This window comes from Falco rusticolus, chromosome 12 (assembly GCF_015220075.1).
Source record: "Falco rusticolus isolate bFalRus1 chromosome 12, bFalRus1.pri, whole genome shotgun sequence".
Classification (NCBI taxonomy): Eukaryota; Metazoa; Chordata; class Aves; order Falconiformes; family Falconidae; genus Falco; species Falco rusticolus.
The window spans coordinates 17318277-17338681 of NC_051198.1; the positions used below are offsets into that span (position 1 = coordinate 17318277).

The following is a 20405-nucleotide window of genomic DNA, read 5'->3' on the forward strand; positions in this document are numbered from 1 at the left end:
TCAGAAAAAGGATGGCATCACTCTTTGGCAGGCTTCTTAATTCAGTCTAATGCATTATGCATGATGCCCTTTTGGCTCTGGCATGACATTGCCAGCTGTGGTTCATTGCTTACATTCCTGATGGGAAAGCACAAGATACTGTAACACTTATCTCTTTCTTTCAGTACCTTAGCTCTCAGTGATGGAGCACGTAACTTGAGAACTGTTCTTATCAAATATGCCTATATTACAGCATGCAATTTTGTTTTTTATCTCTGCTGTATGCATGACAATACATTATGGAAATGCATATCAAAACACCTGTAGGGAATCCTGGTTTTTTTTTTTCTATCTGAGAAACCTCAGTATGTTTAGTTGCTATTTTCAGATGATCAGATATCTTATTCTACAACTGTAGAAGATAAGAGAAATACAGCAGCTACAACAGTTTGGAGATCTTTAATGGCATAGACACTTTCAGAAATATTGTTAAAAAGAAACAGTATAAATATTTATGCTGCATTATAGGGTTGTCTGTTTGCAGATGTGGTATTAAAAGGATTTCTGCACTCCAGGCTGTAGAACAAAGCACAATGTTCTCCAACATTTATATTTCTAAATAGTTTCTCACTTTTAACACTTCCCACAAAATATATTATGTGCAAAGATGCCACCTCATTACATGCAAAACCATCTTTGGCTCAGGAAATGCCCAACTCTTCAATCTCCTGATACTGTGATAGTACTCTGGAAAAACGTCATGATAAGCTTTACCCTGTACCTACATTATTCCTGGGCTCTGCTTTCGCACTGCTAGACAGGATACTGGGCCAAACAAACCATTGGCTGTTCTTACATTAGTATGTCTTCTGCAGTCCTTCATGAGACCAGAGCCTCGTTTTGCCTTTTCTTTGTCCCTTTATACAAATCAGCTTCCCAAAACAGCATGAAAGGAATCTAGCAAGAGGTTAAAAATTCACATCTCAAGAGAAAAATTACATGAGCACACAGAATGAATGAAACCTGATAAACCTATGTAAAATCCTTAATCTACATATAACATTCTCTGTTCAAGATGTTTTCATAACCCTTCCTGAAAATGAAGTTCTTCATAAATATCCATTGACCTGTGTAAGCACCATACACTGACATTTTTGTGCTATATGATAAACATGAGTTACCTGAGCCAGGCTTTTTCAGTACCTATTGAAAGTCATTATTCATACACCTCTCTTCACTGTCTGGATTTCTGTAGTTCTATAAATGCAACACTGACCTTTAAAAGCATTAATTGTATCTACTTTATTTTCCATACTTCCCTGTTTCCAGAACATGATTAATTTTTGGCAAAGCGTATGCTTCACGCAGCTGAAAACCCTGGCAATTCACAAATATAAATTAGTCAGACAACAGGAAACACTGTCCAAAATTCTGCCATCATTTAAGCCATCCAAACCCTCTGAAATGAGTAAAGCAGCACAGAAGAAAATAGTGTGTTTCATCTTCAGGGTAGTTTTTTCTACAACTCAGGAAGCAGTTTTAAGGAGCAGAATTTTGCATGATTATTTTAATATTGGGTTTCTGAAGATAAAAAAGAGAAAATAAGTATCACCACAGACTTTTCAAGAAACCATTTGCCAATTAGAGTATTTGAATTTACTCATCTTGTGTGATTCTGCAAAGCTTCTTGGAAAAACTTATTTATAGAAACTTATGAAATGGATCCTTTTCATCTTTCTGTTGGCTGAATGGAAAGTTAAGTACCTAAAGAACAATTTTCCTTCCTTTGTACTTGGCAAGGTATACGTACTCTGAAAGGAAGAATTATAACTGGGTCCTTCTCAGATGTATTAAGGATAAAATGGGGTGGCTTCTCTAGGTCGTAACTTAAAAATTAGTCTATGGAAATACGCAGACTTACTACTAATTGTGTATGGAACAATACAAGCTGAAGTAGTTAAGTCTGCAAGTTAACCTTCAGAGTGTCTTCCATGAGCGCTCAGTTCCCTTATAATGTAATACCTTTAAAAGTGGACAGATTTTTTTCCAGCATCACTACTGCTATTATCTAAATTATTTAATGTAGTGTCATTGGATGACTATTATTTTTAAAAGTCATACCATTCTGATAAAACCTCTTTAATCCTTAGCAGACTTAGTGATCTGATCACAACAAAGCTAACCTTACACACACAGAGTCCCTGTGCATGGGAAAGAGACTTACAGTCTCGTTAAATACACTGTGATGCAGGAAAAGATGGATTAGTACACCCAATGCAGGAAAAGTGAAATCTTTATGCTGCACTGTGTAGGAAGAGAAAGACTGAGCAAATTAAGTGAAGGATTTCCCTTCTGGGAAATAAATTAAAACACTGGTTTATACTAGTTTTATAATATAATAGACACGCTAGTGAATAGATTTTGAGACCAGATTATAAACAATTAATGCTTCAGTAATAATCAGAAGCTACTTACTATGAAAAGGAGTATTAACTAAAACTCACAGCCCTTTCCCTCTCTTCCGTCTCATTTAAGGTCACTACACACATTTTTAGACATGGAAAGTGCAGAATAGAAAAAGAAAGGGTTTCACAGTAGTTCATTGCCATTTGCTGTAAGATGAAATAGAAAAGTCCAAAATCTAACATCCACTGTCATGATCTCCCAATTGCTAAACACTCTCTGCAGTCCTATGAGCTACTGTATTAATAAGCACAGCCAGGACTTGGAAGGAGTCTTCATTATTCAGGTTTCCTTAGTTCTGAACAATTACTTTTTAATGACTGATCAGTTTACTAGAAGAGAAGAGAAAGCATTAATGATTAGATACAGTTTACCTGTGTATGTTTTATGGATCTACATTTACTGTTTCTCCCTATTAGTGGAAGCTGTATACACACTTTACACAGCATTTCAGCCCTAGTGTAGAGACACTGCGGACTCACAGGCTCACAAGTGATACACCACTCAACCTCCTCCAAGGAGTCACTTTTCCTAACTGCTAAGTTGACATTATAGATCACCTGCCTCGTCATCTTTTTAAAGGGGATAAAACAATGCACTGAATATTTCTCAGCTTACCGAATGGCCTTGGGCTCACCTTACGTGGGAACACAAAGAAGCTCTCTACATGCTTCCCCACACACAGGCATGAGACTATAGGCTGGGCATCACTACTCTTAGCCCACAGTGATTAAGCAAGAGTAAACTCTGCTGCCCTCAAAAAAAGTGTGTGTATTTCTGCTAAAAGTACTCACCTACAAGTGGCATAAACTGGATTCCCTTAAACCTTCTCACACACACCTCAACACTGTAAAAACAATCTGATGGCATGGTTTTGAGAAGAGATAAAGTGTAATTTAAGTTATACCCTACTCAAGTTTCGCCCATCTCTCACATGTTGTATGGTACAGAAGACATGTTTTGCCAAAACTAAAATTACTCTGCGCATGTGTTAAAAAAGGCAATGAAGATTTTACTACAGATGCAAAACCAAATGTTTTGTAAATTCCACTTCTTTCCCATAGTCAAGTTCTCTCATGTACAATTATCATTTACTAAGCTTACAGTTGTTACCTATTGCCCCCCCCCAAAAAAAAAGTTGTATTAAAGTGCCCAAATGAATTCCAAAGAGAATAATTTCCTGCATTTAGAAAAGAAGTTGCAGAAGAATCAAATTTTACATGCAGTTTCCTTTTTCCTGACTCTTCCTTTCGGGTGCATTGGTTGTTTACTCTAAGAAAGTGCAACACCTAACAAACAGTATCAAATGTTTTCCCACAATCACTTGGGCAGAACAGGCTTCCTTTAAATAGCTTTTAAAACTGTTATCTAGCATAAATGAGGCATCCTTATAGCTATCCATGTGAGCGTTACATTTCCACTTATTTAAAATATACATTTTATTTTTACAAACTCATTTTTATAAACCCATTAGAGGCAAATTGTGAATAAAGCTTTGTAGCTGTAAAATACAAGAAAAAGCATAAAGGATGCTAGGAAAAAGGACCATTGGATTCACATAGGTCACATACTCAAGTGTCTTCTGTCCTACAGCAGGTCTGAGGATGGTCTTGAGACCTAGGTGCAGAGGAAGGACAGAAAGAAGGGTCACAGCACATGGCTGCAGGGTGGCAGATCCTGCTACAAATGATTCAGGCACATTTCTTCCAAGCGGCTGCTGCCACAAGGCGGATTACCCTTATCCTTCCCACTCCTCTCTCCCAAAACTAAATTAAACTACAAGCCACAATCCAGCCTCAATGTGTAGGATTTCATTTAAAGCAGTACTGTTCAATTATCCTGCTGGAGGAGGAACAGTATGCCCTTCTCACAGGAGCTGTAACATTAAGAATGGCAAATGAGGAACCAACCAGCACGATGTTAACACAGCCATGGTGGAAAGTTTATACAGAGATTCTGTGGACCCAGTAAGCAATGGGTCTACTGTTCAAAATCTGCTACCCCCTTTGCCCTGTTTGGATGACAATATTCCTGTCTCTGATCTCTGCTAAAGCACAGTGTTCAAGCCAGACAGACTTGCCAGGAAAGTTACTGGCAAAGCATCTGGTAGATAGTCTGAAAACTCCTCCCCTCAAACATGCCTCAACTGGAGAAACACATTTTTCCCAAGGGGAAAAGTGTGCAATATATAGTTCCAGCTACACTGTCCAAGAGATATGAAAACTGTGCCTAAAAGGCCCTTAGCTCTACCCGTTGTCCTAAAAACCTCCTGTCTGCACAGGATCACATCAGGATTAAAATCTTGAACTTCACGCTTGGCTACACTAAGATGTTTCTAACACAGTGAACTACTGGCATAGTTAATGCTAAAACCCTAACATGCAGACATGAGGACCAAGGTAAATAAAATCAGTACAAACTCCAGCTTGCCCTCACCTATTTCATGACGGCAGTTGCAGTGAATTCTGGCCACAGATGCAGACCCGGGACTATTCCAGGGGTTGTTGAGGCCTCAGTTGGTTACAGCAAAGCAATCCAAGGAGCTGCAGCTGCAGCACTCACTTGTATACATGCAAACGAGAAACAAGCCCTAGCTTTGAGAGGGTGTGAAAGAGTCCCGTTCAGTTTGGGTGCAACATCACAAAATAAAAGTCTTTCCTGTCTGAAAGAGAAGCATTTAGATGCTTCTGATTGATGCTGGAGGAGTAATTTCTCCTACAGGCCCTTGATGAGCCTGGCTGCACTGATAGCCTGACTTGAAGTTTAACACTAAAAGGACTAATGTGAACAATGAATCTTCAGTGAGCTAACCAGGCTTTAATAATCCTTCAAGAGCAGCTAGCAATAACTGAGCAGCATAATAGCAAGTTTCCCAAAACCGGGTCATCGTGCTGGAAACAGGGGCTTGTGTGTGTGTGAGACAATGATTACAGTATTTAATCATCAGCTTCACCGTTCCAACTATTCTTGACCACTGTGTCTACTTTTAGACAATACAGTGATGGCGGTCAATACATTCATACTGTGTAGCAGTCAACAGGAAATCTAAATTTAACACACGCAGTACTTAAATGTCTGAAAAACCCTATTCTGCCAACATTTCATTTATTTACATGATTTCTTGACTGTATGATATTCGAAGCATGATCATATACCACTCTAACTTCTAGTGTTTCAGGAAATATTCCAAAGAATGAGTCAGTATCAGTTCACTTTAATTTCTTATGATATGAACTGCCTGTACAAACTTGGTGGGAATTAAAAAATAGCTACTATTGCACAAATTCTGTGTATATGTATATATAATAATACAGTTTACAAAGATTAAAATTAAGTTTGAACATAGCTGTGCATAATTGTATATTAAAAAGTACCATAATAAAGCAGTAGAAATAACAATGCTCTATGCTTACCTACCATTTTATTCTATTTTTTACCATAGTTAACATGTACCATTAAGAAACTTTTGTCAATAATTTTATATTTAAATTGTATTAAAATATTTTAGCACTAAAGTAGCTAAAAATACAGGGGCTAATTTAGTCTTTTGTCTCACACGTACAAATCCACTGAAGCAGGGATAATAACGATCAGAATTGGGCTCTAAAAAGTTCTAATTTGACACTAATCAGTAACAAAAGGCAATGCAAACTTGTGTTAAACTGATTACACCCATATAGCAATATCTGCATAATGGCTTTAGCTGCTTAGCAACGAAAGTACAAGAATACCAGATAAAATGGATTATAGGCTCTGATTAGTCCCAGATGAATGCAACAGTGGCCAGTCAGTTAGGTTAATTTGCACCGTATATCATAAATGACGCTCCTCTGAGCTATTATTGCAGAAGACATTTACTTTTTTACAAACACACATAAGAAAAATAAGACTTGCTTTTACATTACCAAAGACAGTTTTGGTCATATACTACAATGATTCTTCTTAAATTAACTTAGAAAACATGACTATCATAAGCATACAATTCTTTTCCCCTTTGCTGTTGAGTATGTTCTTACACAAATAAAACAAGTCACTTTAAGAATGTAACTCCATTTTACACCTTTTGCAACGTTCTAATTTTCCCCACTGACACTTGTACACAATACTGTCGTACTGCTGGACTTTGAAACCCTCCTTGGAAACATTTAAATACAAGTCGTAAGCAGAAGGACTGACTACTCTTGGTTTTCACAGCGGGGTCTGATGCAGAAAGAGGTTCAGAGATTTGCCGAAATCACAAAGGAACATCATGACAGCTTGAAACGGAAATAAAATCTCCTAAATCTTAGCTTTATAAATGCCAGCCTTCTAGCATTATATGTGTGCTATACACAGTGCCAACACAGAGAAAGGAATAGTATCTGAACCACAATACTCACAATCTAGGATAAACCAGTAGTAAGCCACTAGGTAGAACATAAGTTAAGGCATCGACATAGTTGTAATAGTGTCACTACAGCCCATTCCTACATGCCCCTTCAGTTCTGCCACTGTCATGTGGCTAAACCCTGCCTTACGCCACCAGAACACAGGACAGATGTGAATGGCCTTTTGCAAGTTAGCACAGGAGCTACGCTATGAACAGATACACTGCTTTTAACATGCGGACAATTATAAGGAAAAAAAATAATGGTTTTATGGGTGGGATAAGTTTAACTATTTACCTGTAGTAAATGACTTTCTGACTTACTCTATCCTTTTCTAATTAATTGTTTTCTCTAAGAGAAATAGTTATAATGCTAAGGGTCCTTTACAAGTTACGTAACTCTATCATTCAATAGGAACATCACTCTGTACTAATAGTACTCTCTACTATGTCTGTGTATAAAGCAAATTTGTTAAAAACAGTACTCTGCAAAGAGCAGGAGAGCATTATTTTCAAATTTACCTAATTTTGTAAATTGGATTAAAAAGCAAACACTGGATGTTAAAAGCAGGAGCTCCCCAGTCTTCTAAATTTATAATTAATTATTGTAATAAAGCTTTCACTGTCTTAAATAATTTCTAAAACATTTTACTTCTTAAGTATTTTTATAATAATTCATTATAAATTTTAAGGTATGCACATATATGCATCTCACAGGGCAGAGGTCTAGAAAATTTTAAGTACTATGAAGAAGGTTGACAGGGGCGCAGGAAGAATAAAGTGAAGCTAGTAATAAATTTATTTTGTAGAATCTCAACTTGCCATTAAAAAATACTTTCATTTTCACAGTTCTGAACTTCCAACTGTGAAAAAAGTATCATAAATACAAGAAGGTCTTCAGAGAAAATACTTAAATACTTAATACTTAAATTCAGATAAATACTTAAATCCTCTTTGCCAGCCACCTGACTGAAGCATTATCAATAAAACTTAATGCTGATACCGTTCCATAGTTGATCACTGAGACATGGTATAAGGTTGGAGTGAGGAGGACACTGGGTAGTGGAATTGGGCAGCATCAGCATTACTATCAGGTAAGGAACCAGTACATAGAAGGGGAGAAAGAGAAGATATGAGGAAGAGTAAAAAAAAAGGATGTAAACGGTAGTAGTCCTGAAAAAACACCTGACAGTTTCTCAACAAAGGACACAACAAAGTCCCAAATAAATCAAAGAGGATGATAAGCAAAGGTCAGTTATTACAAAAATGCTGTACGTTGTGTGCTATGCCTTGGGCAACTTTAGCTATGGGAGTACCAAATACGGAACGCAGTATTCTTCATTTATATAACAGCTGACAGACACATGCAAAACAGAACTCAAACCTCTGAATACACCGATAGATGCACTGACCATATATTCTGGCAAAACGAGAAGGGAAATGCTGCCATAGTATAGGGTGTTGAAAAATACTATCCAACTGTGACATAAGATATGCTATACTGAAATATCTGAGCTCCTTCCATGTAAAAACATGCATCAGCTGAGGTCCTGTCTGTAAATTTTTTGTTCCTTCTAATGTGTAGGACTGGGTTGCTGAGTTCATACCTCAAATATTGCTAATAAACCATCATATATCAGTTTTGCACACTTTACCCCAAGCTTTGGAACAGAACCCAGCTCTCTTAACTTCCAGGTCACTGCAGAAAACTGCAAACAAACCCCTGAAGTACAATATTTGAATATATATAATTTCAATACAGAATGTTGATTTTTGGGGGTGTGAGTCATTTTTTGATGGGCTTAAAACAAACTGGTTTGATCAAAGTTAGCTTTTGGATTAACTAGGTATATGACAAATACCAGTCCAAGAATAATCCTTTAAAATGAAGAAGCTACATGGGACTGCTAAATTCAGATCTGTAGGGCTAAAAACACATTAGTGTATAAGGTATGCTGTTATTAGCCATTATTTGGCATGCTTTCTGAATTCCAAGATAATTTTAAATATGATCCCTTAACTTGTGATAATAACAGAATCATTTACTAAATGGTCTGCTCCATGTAAAAAACATAATACAGAAGCATACTTACAGTAAAAAAACATATTAGGCAACTTTTCTTCAGTGTCTTCACCCTATTACTGAAGGAAAACACTGCAATATATACAGTCAAACTCATATGTTCGCATTTTTGTGGAAAAGGAACAAAGCACGTAATGTCATTACATAAAGTCAACCTCTGAATGCTTTGACAATGCATACTGAGTCAATCTTCCCATTAAGTCAGGGTGTATACAACAAATATGCTCTACTTGAAATGTAAAATTTAATTCCAGCATGATCACTTCAGGGACCAGTTCTGCAAAGCACTGCAGCCATGGCACAGCATACAATCACAGCGTAAGTAACTACACACTCCTGTTAAACACATTTTTATCGTACAATAGCCTTTGTCTCAGTAAAGCTATTTTAACCACAGTCCATGTTTGTTTGAGCAAGTTTTTCTATGTGTTTTTCCTCTCAACCTGAGCAAATCATTCAGTGACTAATTTATTTGGTACATTTTCATTTATCATTCATAAATAATTTGTAGCTTTAGCAGCTGAGGGTTTTTTGGGATTTTTCTTTTTTTGTTTTTTCTTTTTACAAAGAATTCTTTGCAAATTGTTCATAGGCCACACTCAAAAAATCTCTTCAATTTTTCAGCTGTGGACTTTTAATGTGATTGGGTTTCACTAAGTGTATTTTGGTTGTTTCATAAGTCACTAGCCTATGACTTGTAACTATACATCACTTAACTATCAGATCCTCTGTGTTCAAGCAAAGCCATATAGTTTCTCTCTGGCCAAGAAATATGGAAAAGAGAAGATGGTAAGAAGAATTTCTGAATTCTGATGAATTACTCTGAGGAATGGCTTTGGAGAGCAAGGAGGAAGGCAGAAAGCATGACACAAAAGAGAACAGATGAGAAATATAAAAGGAAAGAAATCTTCAGGAAACTAGAGGAATAGCAGGAGAACCTTCTGTCATAATTCACTTAATGTAAAACTGATCTTTACTGATGTTCTGCCACATGACTCGCATCAGGCTGCATATACATTTTACACCTCAGGGAGTGCGGTCTGCCTTAATCCTAAATGTCTCCCTTCTCTTCACAGAGTTCGTCCCTCACTCCAGTACAATCTTTTTTATCACTTTCTTCATCTGAAATAATATGCTCAATTCTAGTTATAGACTTTAAAATAATACATTAAAACCTTAAAACACTATGTTCACACACACATTCAAATGAAATGAAAGTCTGAACACATGAAACATCCTGTAGACACAAATTCTATACACAGCTTCCTGGTCGTCTTCAAAGCATATAAAATATTAATGCATTGTCACTATTTTAAGAAATGTATAAACATATTAAACATTCATTATTTGCATATTTCAACACACTATAATCTTGATCCTACTAGCCATTTTCCTACAGTTTTCCCGCTACCCTATCTATCTTTCTTGTCAACTTTGCTGGAAGATGTTTTAGTCAGAGCTTTTCTCTAATTCTACACACATAATTATTGCAATAGCTCATTTCGGCCATTTATAGTTTTGGTTATAATACATGAATATGTAGGTATTTACACTTACATACACTCATATACACCATTAGTAACCTTTAATTTTACTCAAAATGCTAATTTATTCATTTAATCTTGAAACCTTTCCCTTAAATTGACTCACATACTCAAACGTAGTGTCTTACTGAAAGAAACCACCACAAAACACAGAAATTTGAAAAAGGCTGATTGCTTTTCAATCTATATACATTGCTTTCATACATATATATTAACGTCTAAACTTATTTCCTACAGGTCAAAACCTCATCCTGTTGAAATGAATGGAATACTTAGTTCAACAGTCAAAAATTCAAACCTTAGTGCTTCGAAAACATTTTATCAGGCACTTCAAAAATAAAGGATGCTACTGTAAATAAAATTATATGTTTGGTATTCTATCTGCAAGGCAGATTCACCTTGTGTTTTGGGGTTTTTTTTGTCCATAAAGCTTTTTGGACAATCAGGTAAGAAACAGTCCACTCAGCTAAATGTCAAGAGAAATAAAGAGACTAAAATAAAACCCAGAAATATTCTGTGAACACAGCAGGTTTCAAGCACTTTGACGGGATTCAGAAATCCTATGGAGTCAGCTACACCACCCAAATATTCACTTACATTTAAGCAGCAAATCCAAAACATGCTATGAAGTGTAATTCTATACAATAAATTACAAACAAGTAACATGCCATGGGAACAGGCTCTCATTATCAGCTTTCTCATCCTTTCCTTCTCCCAGGTCCTCAAGTACATGGGTGGCATTAGCACTGTAGGAACTTATTTGATAAGCAGTATACCTATTTCCTTTATTTTTTGAATATGTTGTATATTATGCAACACAAGAAAACTGAAAAGGTGAGTGTTCTACCAGAATCTTATTTCTGACCAGATAATTTTAGATTTTTTGCACTGAATACTGCATGTTAAAAATATTTGTACTTAATTCAACAAATGATACACCTATTAATGTACCAAAGAAGCCCAGAAAATGGCACCTTAGTAGGGGTTTTTTTGTGGTTTATGTATGTGTTGGGGTTTTTTATTTTTTTAACTCATTTACTGCCATCTCCTGGTACTTACAAGGTAATAGCATTTATACTATTTAACAGTAGCCAGTGCTCCTGTTCAGTCCTGCTGAAACGCCAAAAATGTCTCAGAAATATTTTCAAAATATTGCTGTACTTTTCACATGACTGTTTTATTCTGGAAATGGTGAATATTGTTCCTTGGGCAGAAACTGGTAAAAGGTTCACGTAGCTTACCTTTGTCTGGAAGCAGCAGTAAAGTTGTGTTAGGTATGGATGTTTCCGTGCTAATGCCAGAATTCTTTTTTCTGTCATTGTACAGTCTACATCATCATCTTGAAGTATGACATCTTTCTTCAAGACTTTCACTGCATATACTTCATCTTTTCCTTTCAGCTCAGCTAACATTACCTAAAACAAACAAAAACTCTGTTTACACACAAACAACAAATACCATCAATGCGTGGTTGCACGTGAGTTTGCACAGAATAAGACAGTTACATACATGCCTGAATTAAGCTGCACGTTTATAAAATTAAAACCAATGTAATTTAAAAAATATATACCTCTAGTATTCTTTAAATTTGAAACAGATGGTATCTACTTTGTTTGTTAGTTAAGAATGCAGAAGATAAAAAGTTTTTATCCTGTCATTCAAATATCCTAATGAGTACCTACTAATGAATGAGATGTCAAACACTAAGGAAGGAAGTTGACATAGAACAGAAATTTATCCCACTTTTATCTCCCACTTTTGGTAGTGAGATTAGCGTGTGATGAACTTAGTATACAATCCCACGTACCATTTGAACTGGTTTAATGTTGTCGATTTTAACTACTACTATTGTTTAAGGTTCAAGTCCTATACTCTGTTTAAGGTCAGTTCTGGCTTGGAGCCAAGGTAATCTTCAGAGAAAGGATTAGAAAACAGGGAGACAAAAGAAGTGCTTCAGCCCTGTTCCCCTGCATCTGCAGTTCCCGTATACCAAGGAAGGAAGAGTGTACTTGTGAAACACTCACATTTCAGTCCTGCTCTTTGACTGCACAGCACTGTAAGCCCTGTAAATAAAGCAATGTCCCTTCCACCCTCATCAATTCCCTACTGTGGGAAGATACCTGGCGAGTTACACCTTTGCCACATACACCGTATTTCAGTCAGCTGTCCAAGCCTCTTGCAGTCATAGTATCTGAGTGGAAATGCTTCCTTCAGCACTGAACACACCCACCGAGGCAAAACAAGCACACAAACTGTTCTGTGAAGTAAGTAAACTTGAACTGGGTATTATCTAAAACCGGAATGTACTCAGGACTCCACAGCATTATTCCCGGGATATTTTCTCCTGCTTGACCACAACTAATTGTTGAACAATATGTATGTAACTGTACGTCTTCATTACCAATATCCTAAAACAGTGAAACATTAACATTTTGTTTCAAAAGGCTTGACCCTAGTTAACGAAGTGAGCTAAGGCAAAGAAAATGCCAGCTGATCAGGAGGCTGATATTCCTGATCTGTAGGACAAAAGCTGCTTTTACCCAATGGGTAAAAGGAAACCCTAGGGTGGATGCACTTTCTGAATATCACTATGAATACTTTCAAAGCAATACAGTCAAAAAAAGCCTGCACAGTGAAGCGGGGGGGAGAGAAGCAAGCTACCCACCTTGCCAAAGCTGCCTTTCCCTAATACTTTGATGAAGTTGAATTCTTCAAGGCCTATTCGCTTGGTCTCAGCTTGTTTGAGCTCCCCATTTTCACCATTCTCCCCAGTTTTGTTAAGCTGGTTGTCTGTTGATGTTGTAGCGGTTGCTCGGTGTTCTTCTCCCCGATTGTCAAATGATAATGCTTTCCTAATGTTGTTTTCCAGCTCTTTGATTTCTGTGGAAATGTGAGAAAAAAGTGTTTAGCCAAGCATCAGAAAAATAGCCCGTGTTAGTCTGTATCAGTTTGGAAAGGGACATTTCATCATCCTCGAATACAGTGTAGAGCATTCTGTGGTTAAGAATACATATTTAGCAAACTGCTTCTCCACCTTACAGTAATCAACCCAAACCCTCCTCTAACAAGCCTTTTAAAATGAACCTAAGAGAATGACATATCCAAAACTTGAAAGGTAAGTCAGAATAGTAGCCAAATAGTTCGTTTAGTGATTTTGGGTGTTCCTCTGCCACAGAAAAGTGCTTTGTTCTGAATATCCCTATCTTCCTGCAGCCCTTAGTCATCTTCCTGCTTAAGTATTTTAGAGTTGTGACTTCAAAAGTTCAAAGTATAGTTGGGTGTCCCACTCATTGAAGTCAACATGGATGGAGCATCCTACTCGGCTCCAGCTATTATCAGACGCCTACCAATAACGTATTTGGCTACTTCCTAGCTGCTTCAAGCAGCAACTGTGTAGATCTGCTAAATGGTTTTGAAAGTTTCTCAGTGTTAAATACAGGGAGTCTTGGTGACTAACGGTACTGGGGTCTGCCTCAAGCTCTTGCATAATACTTCTGCCTGCTGGCCTTGGAAGCAACTTTACCTGACAGCTATGAAAGTGAAAGTTAAGAGAAAATTTAGACAAATTCTTTGTTCTTATTCTAAGTAAAACATCAGATACTTTAAGAATCATTAACCAAAATACTGTCTGTGAAACAAAAAGGTTGACAAATTTTAAAAAGTTCTCAACTCAAGAGTTTTACAGTACTTACTACCATGGAGCTTTGGACGTGTCTTCCCTAAAAATAAGGCTGAGAAATTTCTCAACTGTAAATAATTTTCAAATAATTTGACAAAAAAGTGTCTTCCTGTGCCCTGGTGTAAAGATTTTTCATCATCAGTTTACACACGTGATGGTACATAAGATACCTCAAATACTTTTGATTTTTAAGAACAATCAGATCAGATTCAAGAAGTGCTGCTGACATTGACATTCTGTCAATCAGGCTGTTTAGCTCAATGAAATTATGTTATATCAGTGAAGACTGAAATATTTGTCTCCAAATCTATGCACCAAAAAAACCTAAATAAAAATATCACTGAAAGGAAACGTGGTTTTACAAGCCTCTAGAGACCACACAGCACACCTAACTGGATGTAAGTTTTTATTATCACAAATGTTCATTGTGGAATTGCAAGGAGGCAATTTTATCTAAAAAACTTATTAACAGAGTGGATTTTCAGGTAACTAAAGGCTCTCTCAAGTTCTGTGTACTATTTAAAATGTTCTCACTCTTAGAATACATAACCTTCTTACATAAAAGTATTTGGTTAGGCAAGGACTCAACTAGTAAACTTAGTATTTCGAGATGAGTGTTCTAAAATTTTCCCTTTAAAAGTCACTTAATTTTACTTTTATAAGTAAAGTCACTTTATTTAAATAAGAAGGTGGCCTTTGAAAAAATTTTTTGCAGTTTGTAATTTGAAATGCTTCTTTTTCTGGTGTTAACTACTTGATTAATTTGGTTCTACGATGAGCTGGAGCTCATAGCTTTTTTACTCCTCATACAGAAGGCAAATATATGGCAATATATATCAATTAGGAAATAAAAAGAGATGTCTGACCTTGATCACATGGAGAAGTTGGTGCTGACTTTGACCTATCTTCTTCTGATGATGCACTTCCAGGAACTGGTTGTTGAGTCTCTGCACCTGCAATTAGCTAAGAACAATTCCAAAAGGGGTACTTAGCTATGAGATCCCCCGGTGCCAAGAGGAAATTTAATTTAACAGTAGTTCACTCATAGAAGTACAAAGGAAAGGAAAAATGTTCTACTGATTCTCACTGGCAGGACCTCAACCATACAGTAGATGGCATCACATCAAATGGAGAGCACAATATAAACAGAGACAGAACCAGCAATTTAAAGAAAAATAGGTTCCTAAATTTAAATAAATGTAATAAGCATACTCAGAGAGTGGGAAAGTTTTGCATAGCCATCACAAGTCTGTGTAGAAATCTATCCAATAAATACATTCAACTACAAGTATCAGCAAGCACTGCAAACTAAAGTAACAACAGTTACAGTAACTGTTGTTGCAGTAACAACACAACAACATCTTTTCCCAGAAGTCACAGATTTTTTCCATGTTTCTGTAACATTTTAAAACAGTGTACATGGGATCCAAGTGTGTAATAATCAGGAAAATGAACAGACCCAAGTGTCAATGTTCCAAGAAATGATGGGAAAAATTGCCTATTTCTATAAGTGAGAGCACCGGGTCTGTTATTCCAGCCACAAAAATAGCGATAGAAAGTGTGTCCAAATTCTGATCCAGGATACGTATTATCAATCCAGAATAACTCCATCAACTTTGGATATACTTGGGGTGACCTATGCTTTTTATTTCTAGAACAGCCTAATTCTTCCTGTAATAACTGGAGCCATCACCTGGCAAATAGCTCCTCTTCATAAGAATCAGCACATTGCTCATTTATCAGCATTTATAATGTTACGGAACAGTGCTGTGTCTCAAACAATCAATTATCAGATGCCAATTCTGAGCCATTTATGTTTTCATGAACTCTTGTGTCAGACACTGTCTGTCTGTCAAATCTCCTTCCTCAAAATTAAGAAGGGGAAATCCTTCCAGAATCTATACAGACTCCAGGTTTGCAAAATTGTACCAGTTTAAAATAAATTTCAGATCAAAATTCAGAATAGATCGTTTGCACTTATAAATAAAAGCCAAAGTCTTAGCTCTGTACTGACTTAAAAAAATTCTGTACTGACGTAAAAAAAAAAAAAGTGGGATTGAACCCCAACTAGTGAAGTCACAATACAGCCATACTTATCTCATTTTTTAATGTGATACTACATAGTAAAATTACCTTTTTCCTCCTCTGCCCACTATTAGTGATCTTATCTGGAGTGACTCCAAGATCTGCAAGAACTTTAGCTATGCCTCTAGCATCCACTCCACAGTTTGGTGCCACATTTGTTTCACAGCGTCGATGTACATTCATCTTGCAAACTGAAAGATAAAGTAACAGAGTAAATTAAATACTACCTTGGCATGCATTTGCCTTACTAAATCAGACCTTATTGGACCTATGAATAACTTTTTCAAATAGAAGTAATGTCAGTAGAAAAATACTTAGCTGGATTTGCAGTGACACTTCAATGCTAATATAAAATTATTAGCCTGGTTATCATTCTTCTGCTATGGTAATGCAGAACAATGTTTTTACACAGTACCCAGAACAGACACAGAACAATGAAAATAGGTAATGATCCTATATATATTACAAAGAAATTGAATTAGAAGAAAAGTCCTTCAAAGCTTGCATTTTAGCAGTCCACTTCTACTCTCATACGGAAAGCACAGCATTAGTTCCTCGTGTATTATTGCTTCTTACTCTATTGTGTACTAGTAAGAAGGAAAAAGGTTGCATTTCTTCCAGGTTATGGGACAGGGGGGAGAACATAGCTCCAGTAAAAATATAGTAGTGTGGGTTTGTTAGGAGCAGCTGACATGTTTTAGCTTAGACTTCAGTGCCCTCTTGTGGAGCAAGACATAAAGAAAGTGAAACTGCAAGTGTAATTAAATACTAGACTAACATTCAATTGCTCAATTCCTCCATTATTTTTTAAAGGAAAAAAAAAGTACGTATTTATAAAGCTGCATTTCATTATACTGTTCATCAACGATGCTTTCACAGTATAAGCCCTAAAGAAACAAACCACGTTTGCCTCTGAGACTACACACAGGTACTATATCTGCAGGACTAATCATATGCTTCAGAAAGCAGGCGCCTTTCCTTTTCAAATATGTTTCAGCTCACAAGAAGAGCAAAAAGAAATTGCTACACATGGCACTTTCAGTGCATGGCATGTATGTACATTCAGTGACAAAAGCTCAGTGGTAAGTAAAATATTTGACCTAGGATCCTTAACAGTGGACACTGAGGAATGGAATTGCTTGAAATAAACTAACCAGGAAAATTTGCTACAGTCCAACTTCATTAACATATTTCATAAAAAGAAACACAGGAATCAGCAGAGAAAACCTTTAGAGGAATAAACCTCTGGAATACATTTTTCGTGGTGTTAATAACCACACTGGGCATGCAAGTACATCTCTGAAGAAGCGAGCATTGTTTGGCACTTAAGAGAGAAAACAAAGAACAGAGAAAATGACGTTTCCAGCTCAGCTGAGTTCTAGATTTTATGCAGATCATACCGTATTTTTATGGACATGGAGAAAGCAACGTAGGCTCCCTGAACTGTTGTTTCTATGCATCTGCTACATGGTTAAATGCATACATATGAGAAATAACATTATTTTCTACAGTTAAGAGCAAATGAACCACTATGGTACTTGAGACAGAATATGAAAATGAACTACTATATTCACAGATTAAGTGGAGAGATACTATATCTCTGATTACAAATCAAAGAGGGGAAAAAATCAGGTTTAAATGAAAAATCTTGTCTGAACACATCTCTACCATAATTAAGAGCATTTCAACAAAATCTTCATTAGTAGTAAAGTAACAGTATTTAGTCTACTAAATAGTCTAGTCTGCCCACTAGCTCAAACCACAGGGGAAGGCTTGAACTTCAGAATGCTCTCACTGTGTATGACTTTGCCATGAAAGAAATTTCTTCTTTCCCTTGCTGCTCAGCATTTTGTGACACGAAACATTAGGTTTTACCTTCACCTATACTAATGTCTCATACTAAATACTGCAAAGGATATATTTCATAGATCACGTGTTTATATATACACATGTGACTCCACGTTTCTGTACTTGAGATGTGCACATAACATAATTTTTGTATTTATGAAAATGGACTTACTCATTCATATAGGCGTAACAAAATGAAAATGCTTAGAATCCCACTAGGTACTACTTCCTAAGAATCTGAAAATCTTCATGACATCATTCCCATCAACTCACTAATTGAAGTATTTTATTCACTATTTCTAAAGTATTACTATGCTTTGCAAGTGTTTGTACTGTTTTCTCCCCCATCCAGAATATATAGCTGTGCTTGGAACGAGGAGAGACGGAACCAGCCATTTCTGTTAGACAGAACGGCATGAATGCACCTTCCAGCAGTACCTTCATATACAGGTACTGTACAGAGTACATAGTCCTTAAGCTGAAGAACATGATGAATCCTTCCTTTTCTGGAATAGAGGGGCAGACTGTCACAAAGGACGATTTAGCTAAACATGAGAACACCTCATCTACTGGATATAGGCATACAGGACAGATTCTGCCTCGCCCAGCCAATACATAATAGTAACTTTTGAAGATGGTAGCAAAGGGAAAAGTAGCTTGAGTAATGATGCTTAGAAAGTTCAACAACCAAGACCAAAAACGTGAAAACACAGAAGGCATGTAAGCTGAAGGGTTGTAATTCTCATGCTCCCAATTTTCTGTCAACTTCTAATTTCCTATGTGGCAATAAACCGGTGCAGCAGTGAGTGCAAAATGTGCTTCTGCACGTCTGTCCTCTGTATGTCTTACTGGCTGGTGTTGCAGACAGGGTAAAGGGCTATTTTCTAACCATGACAGCAATCCTTACCGCAGTCTGCTGTTTACTTTTTATTAATTTCTGTACATGCTGCAAAAGAAGAACTTGAAGTCTTTCCAAGTCTACAAGTCATACAAAGAAAAGCTCTGAAGTGGTAATCCTTACCTTTGCATTGTAAACCTTGTCTCAAAAGACCCCAGAGCAATGAACCACAGTGGTCACAGAAGGTGGGCACTTTGTAATTGTGAATGCTGAACTTGTGAGGCATGTTGACACTGAAACGCTGGGATCCTACTTGCTGAAAAAGGAGAGCACAGTATATTACATTCTAATTGATTTCTTTATAATCAGTGTACACTGAGGCCCTGTTATGCTTTGAAACCACACAGAATTCAAACAAGATGAAATAGGCCTGTGCTCAGGTGATGATTTTTGCATTAGATACACTCCAGCTCCAGAGCTCTTCTCACTACTTTATTTGGGGAAAAGAGGGGGAAGGGCTGCTGTTGTCCAAGAGATAAAGGTTAAAATGTACTTCTGGGTACCTCTGGGAACAACAAATACACAGCTATCAGGAAGGATCTCTTAATGTGGAAGTCGAGGAAGTCACTCCCAACTGTTTTAGGAGCAGGAGGCCAAACTAATACAGGACTAAGAAAGAGAAATATACCACAACCCCTTTGCCTTTTCATATCCCACTCTTCTTTAGGTTATGATAATGACAACGATAAATTGTTGTGTTCAGGGATTCCAAGGTATGATTACTTACTAATTAAAGGATGTAACCAATAAGTTTTTCTAGTGGCCACTGCATAGAATAAGATTTATTTTAATGTTTTTCCTTCTCTTTCCTATTACTGCTGGCTTCTCTCCAGTGATCTAGTACCCCTTCTAAACAATGAGAGCATTATATCAGCAAAGCATACAAGTCTCCACCAGTCTGGAGCCTGGGAATATAAATCTATGCAAGATTTTGTATCTTCCTGTAAGTACTACACAAAACCAGCACCAGCCAAACAGTCCTTTATCACAATCCTATGCATGTGATCAAGTTTCAAATGTAAAATACTGGTTGTGAAGCAGGTATTAAAGAATGCTTCCAGTATGGGAAATTGTAGTGAATTGTGCAGAAGAATGAGATCAGTTAATGTCTCAGCCAAAGTCGTATCAAAGTTGAAAGAGTGGCTTAAAACTGTCATTACATACAATTCTGATTTGTAATTTAAGACTAGGCTTTTCCAAGCATTTCAATGGAGATTTTTAATAAAAAATAAAATTAAGAAATGTACTTTTTCTTTGTGGCCAAGAAACTGGGATCACCCACAGACTACTTCACCTAATCCTACGGTGAAAGACAGTGGGCCCTTGCTGTTGCACAAAACAGAACAAGACAGTGAGTATTCATTAGCTTTTCTGTTAAAACACACAGAAAAACCTTCTGTAAAAGGTAAGGCATTCACTGATTACAGTTATGGGCTACAACTATTTAAAAAAACCAAAAA

The 20405-nt window shown here is 36.7% G+C and overlaps 1 protein-coding gene across 2 annotated transcripts in view; it reads right to left on the minus strand.

Annotated features, from left to right (window-relative positions):
• PRKCE (protein kinase C epsilon) overlaps nucleotides 1-20405 on the minus strand; it is a 293855-nt gene that overhangs the window by 87870 nt on the left and 185580 nt on the right. For both annotated transcript variants that reach the window (XM_037405769.1, XM_037405770.1), the window contains 5 exons: nucleotides 19069-19201; nucleotides 16248-16390; nucleotides 14981-15077; nucleotides 13101-13315; nucleotides 11677-11850 (listed from right to left, as the gene is read on the minus strand). In XM_037405769.1, the coding sequence (XP_037261666.1) occupies nucleotides 11677-11850; nucleotides 13101-13315; nucleotides 14981-15077; nucleotides 16248-16390; nucleotides 19069-19201 (762 nt within the window). The remainder of the gene's footprint in view (nucleotides 1-11676; nucleotides 11851-13100; nucleotides 13316-14980; nucleotides 15078-16247; nucleotides 16391-19068; nucleotides 19202-20405) is intronic.